This window comes from Pipra filicauda, unplaced genomic scaffold, assembly GCF_003945595.2.
Source record: "Pipra filicauda isolate LSUMZ 115617 unplaced genomic scaffold, ASM394559v2 scaffold715_size207569_pilon, whole genome shotgun sequence".
In the NCBI taxonomy this organism is placed as follows: domain Eukaryota; kingdom Metazoa; phylum Chordata; class Aves; order Passeriformes; family Pipridae; genus Pipra; species Pipra filicauda.
The window spans coordinates 1-2,838 of record NW_024104882.1 but is presented as its reverse complement, the minus strand read 5'-3'; the positions used below and the strand labels follow the sequence as shown (position 1 = coordinate 2,838).

The 2,838-nt window shown below is 54.5% G+C and overlaps 1 protein-coding gene across 1 annotated transcript; it reads right to left on the bottom strand.

The window, feature by feature from the left end:
* Nucleotides 1-220: 220 nt before the first annotated feature.
* Nucleotides 221-822, bottom strand: LOC120324813 (olfactory receptor 14J1-like; the record flags this gene model as incomplete). The annotated part of the gene is made up of 1 exon (XM_039389204.1): nt 221-822. A coding segment is annotated over exon 1 (522 nt), but the record flags the coding sequence as incomplete, so codon positions are not given.
* Nucleotides 823-2,838: the final 2,016 nt, after the last annotated feature.

The window sequence follows — 2,838 nt, the reverse complement described above, 5'->3', positions numbered from 1 at the left end:
AGATATAAAGATTTTTTGGTGTGAACAAATTGTTACAAAAATAACACCCATCCCAGGAGTAAAAAATAGAGAAGATATGGTGGGCCTTTAATGAAGTCCATAACAGGATTGGCCTTTAATGAGGAACATAACATGGAGAAGAAGAAGAGTTTATTGCTTCTGAAAAACACCCAGTTATCAGTTTCCTCAGAGCATCCTTGAGCTCCTGGTTCCTCAGGCTGTAAATGAGGGGGTTCAGTGCTGGAGGCACCACTGAGTACAGAACTGCCACCACCAGATCAAAGGATGGGGAGGAGATGGAAGGGGGCTTCAGGTAGGCAAAGAATGAGGTGCTGACAAACAGAGAGACCACAGCCAGGTGAGGGAGACACGTGGAAAAGGCTTTTTGCCGTCCCTGCTGAGAGGGGATCCTCAGCACAGCCTTGAAGATCTGCACATAGGAGAAAACAATGAAAACAAAACAACCAAACATTAAACAGGCAATAACCACAGTGAGCCCAATTTCCCTGAGGTAGCCTGAGTGTGAGCAGGAGAGCTTGAGGATGTGTGGGATTTCACAGAAGAACTGGCCCAGGGCATTGCCCTGGCACAGGGGCAGGGAAAATGTATTGGCTGTGTGCAGCAGAGCAATGAGAAACCCAGTGGCCCAGGCAGCTGCTGCCATGTGGGCACAAGTTCTGCTGCCCAGGAGGGTCCCGTAGTGCAGGGGTTTGCAGATGGCAACGTAGCGGTCGTAGCACATGGTGGTGAGGAGATAATACTCAGCTAAGATGAAGAGGAAAAAGAAAAAGAGCTGTGCAGCACAACCCTTGTAGGAGATGGTTGTGGTGTCCCAGAAGGAATTGTGCATGGCTTTGGGGACAGTGGTGCAGATGCAGCCCAGGTCTGTGAGGGAGAGGTTGAGCAGGAAGAAGCCCATGGGGGTGTGCAGGTGGTGGTCCCAGGCTACGGCGCTGAGGATGAGGCCTTTGGCCAGGAGGGCAGCCAGGGAGATGGCCAGGAAGAGCCAGAAGTGCAGGAGCTGCAGCTCCCGCCTGTCTGCCAATGCCAGGAGGAGGAACTGGGGCATGGAGCTGCTGTTGGACATTTGCTGCTTCTTAGCATAGTGTCTGTTCAAAAAAGGAAAGGACAGGGAAGAGTTAAGACACACCTCTGTGAAAAAACCACTCCATTGCTACAAGAAATCAATGTGTCAAATGTCACCAAATGCACTGCCAAGGAGTCAGTTTTGCTCTGCTCCAGGGGGAAATGGAATTTTTTGGTAGAGCTCTCACACACACAAGGAATGTCAGATGTAACCCACCTTGAATACAAAAGTTCCACCTCTACACCCATGACTCAGAAGAGCTGGGGCTGTAGAGCAGAAGCTTAGTCTGAACTTAGAATAATTGTACCTGTGTTTTCTATTTTTACCATCATACCTGGGGAAGGTTCTTTTCCACTGCAGAAATCCTCATTTCTATGGCCCAGCACACAGTGCCCAGCAGAGCTGCAGGGAAGGGCCCCCAGAGCTGCCTGAACACCCCCTCCCCCAGGCCTTGGGGACACTTCCCCCCCACTCCCTGCCCAGGGCTCTGCTGCCTGGAGCTGTCCCTGCCAGCAGCTGCGTCCCTGGGCACAGGGCTGGGCCCTGGCAGTGCTGTCAGAGCCCACACCTGGGGGCTCAGCTCTGCCCTGCAAAGCCCTCCCAGCAGCACAGGGCACTGCCCAGGGGCATCTCTGGCTGGGCAGGCTCTGCTGGCAATGTAAGAGCAACCCTGAGGAGGCTGGAAAAGTGACACTGATGCTGTCTGTAAGAGAGTTTTGATGTCTGATACTCTCAGGTTCAATCCCCTCTAATCTAACAGAGTTCAAGTTGCAGTATCCTGTGCTCTGAGACTGATTTCTCTATCGCAGTCAGCACCCAGACAACCCAGAGTATAACACTGAGAGAACTGGTTCTTTCTCTTTAAAGTACTCCCTGTCTGTCTGTGCTTCTTGCAAATACCTTCTGGGAAATTTCCTGCTTAGATCTGGAGCTGTGACCAGCCCTCATCCCTTCAGCCCACTTTGGAGATCAGAAGGACTCTGCCCTGCTCTGCCCTCCCAGGAGTTGTTCCTTCCCCACAGCCCTTCTCCCCCAGCACCGTGGCAGCTCCTTGGCCGGGCTGAGAGCTGACCCTGGCAGGCAGCAGAGTCCCTGCCCCAGCACACAGAGCCCTGGGGGCAGGACCCTGCTCTGCCCCACAGCCCTGGGCACCCCTGGCTGCACCCCCACCTTCCCAACCCACAGCCAGCCCTGCCACAGGGAACCTTCTTGCCCTGGGCCTCTGAGGGGGCAGCAGCAAGTCCTGCTCTGCAGCAGCTTCTCCTGCTGCACCCCAGCAAATCCAGCAGAGCCATCCTGACAGCTCCTGCCACTGCTGCCATTTGGCAGCTGGCAGAGGCACTTGCAGGAACTCACCTGCACTGCTCTGAAGCCAGAGCCTGACCCTGGCAAAGGGCTGGCAAGGTTCCTGCCCTGAGCAGCTCTGCCCTGTCCTCCCACCCCAGGATCCCTTGAACCTCCTGCTCCCTTCTCCTCTCTGCCCTTGCTGCCTGCAGCTCCTGCCCTGCTCTGCCATATGGCCACTTCCCCTGCACTGCAGCAACTGGGAGAGTCCTGCTGAAAGATCCTAGAAGCTGTGGGATGTGCCAGCTTTAGGAGATGCCTCCAGGAAGGCAAGTTGAACTTTCCTACAGCCAGAGAATTCTTCGTTGAAATCCTGGGAATGTTTCTCCCGTAGTAAGAGCTCAGTCACCTCCCAGCCCAGGCTGCCTCTCATCTCTCTGCCTTCTCTCCTGTGCCCTGGATGCTGC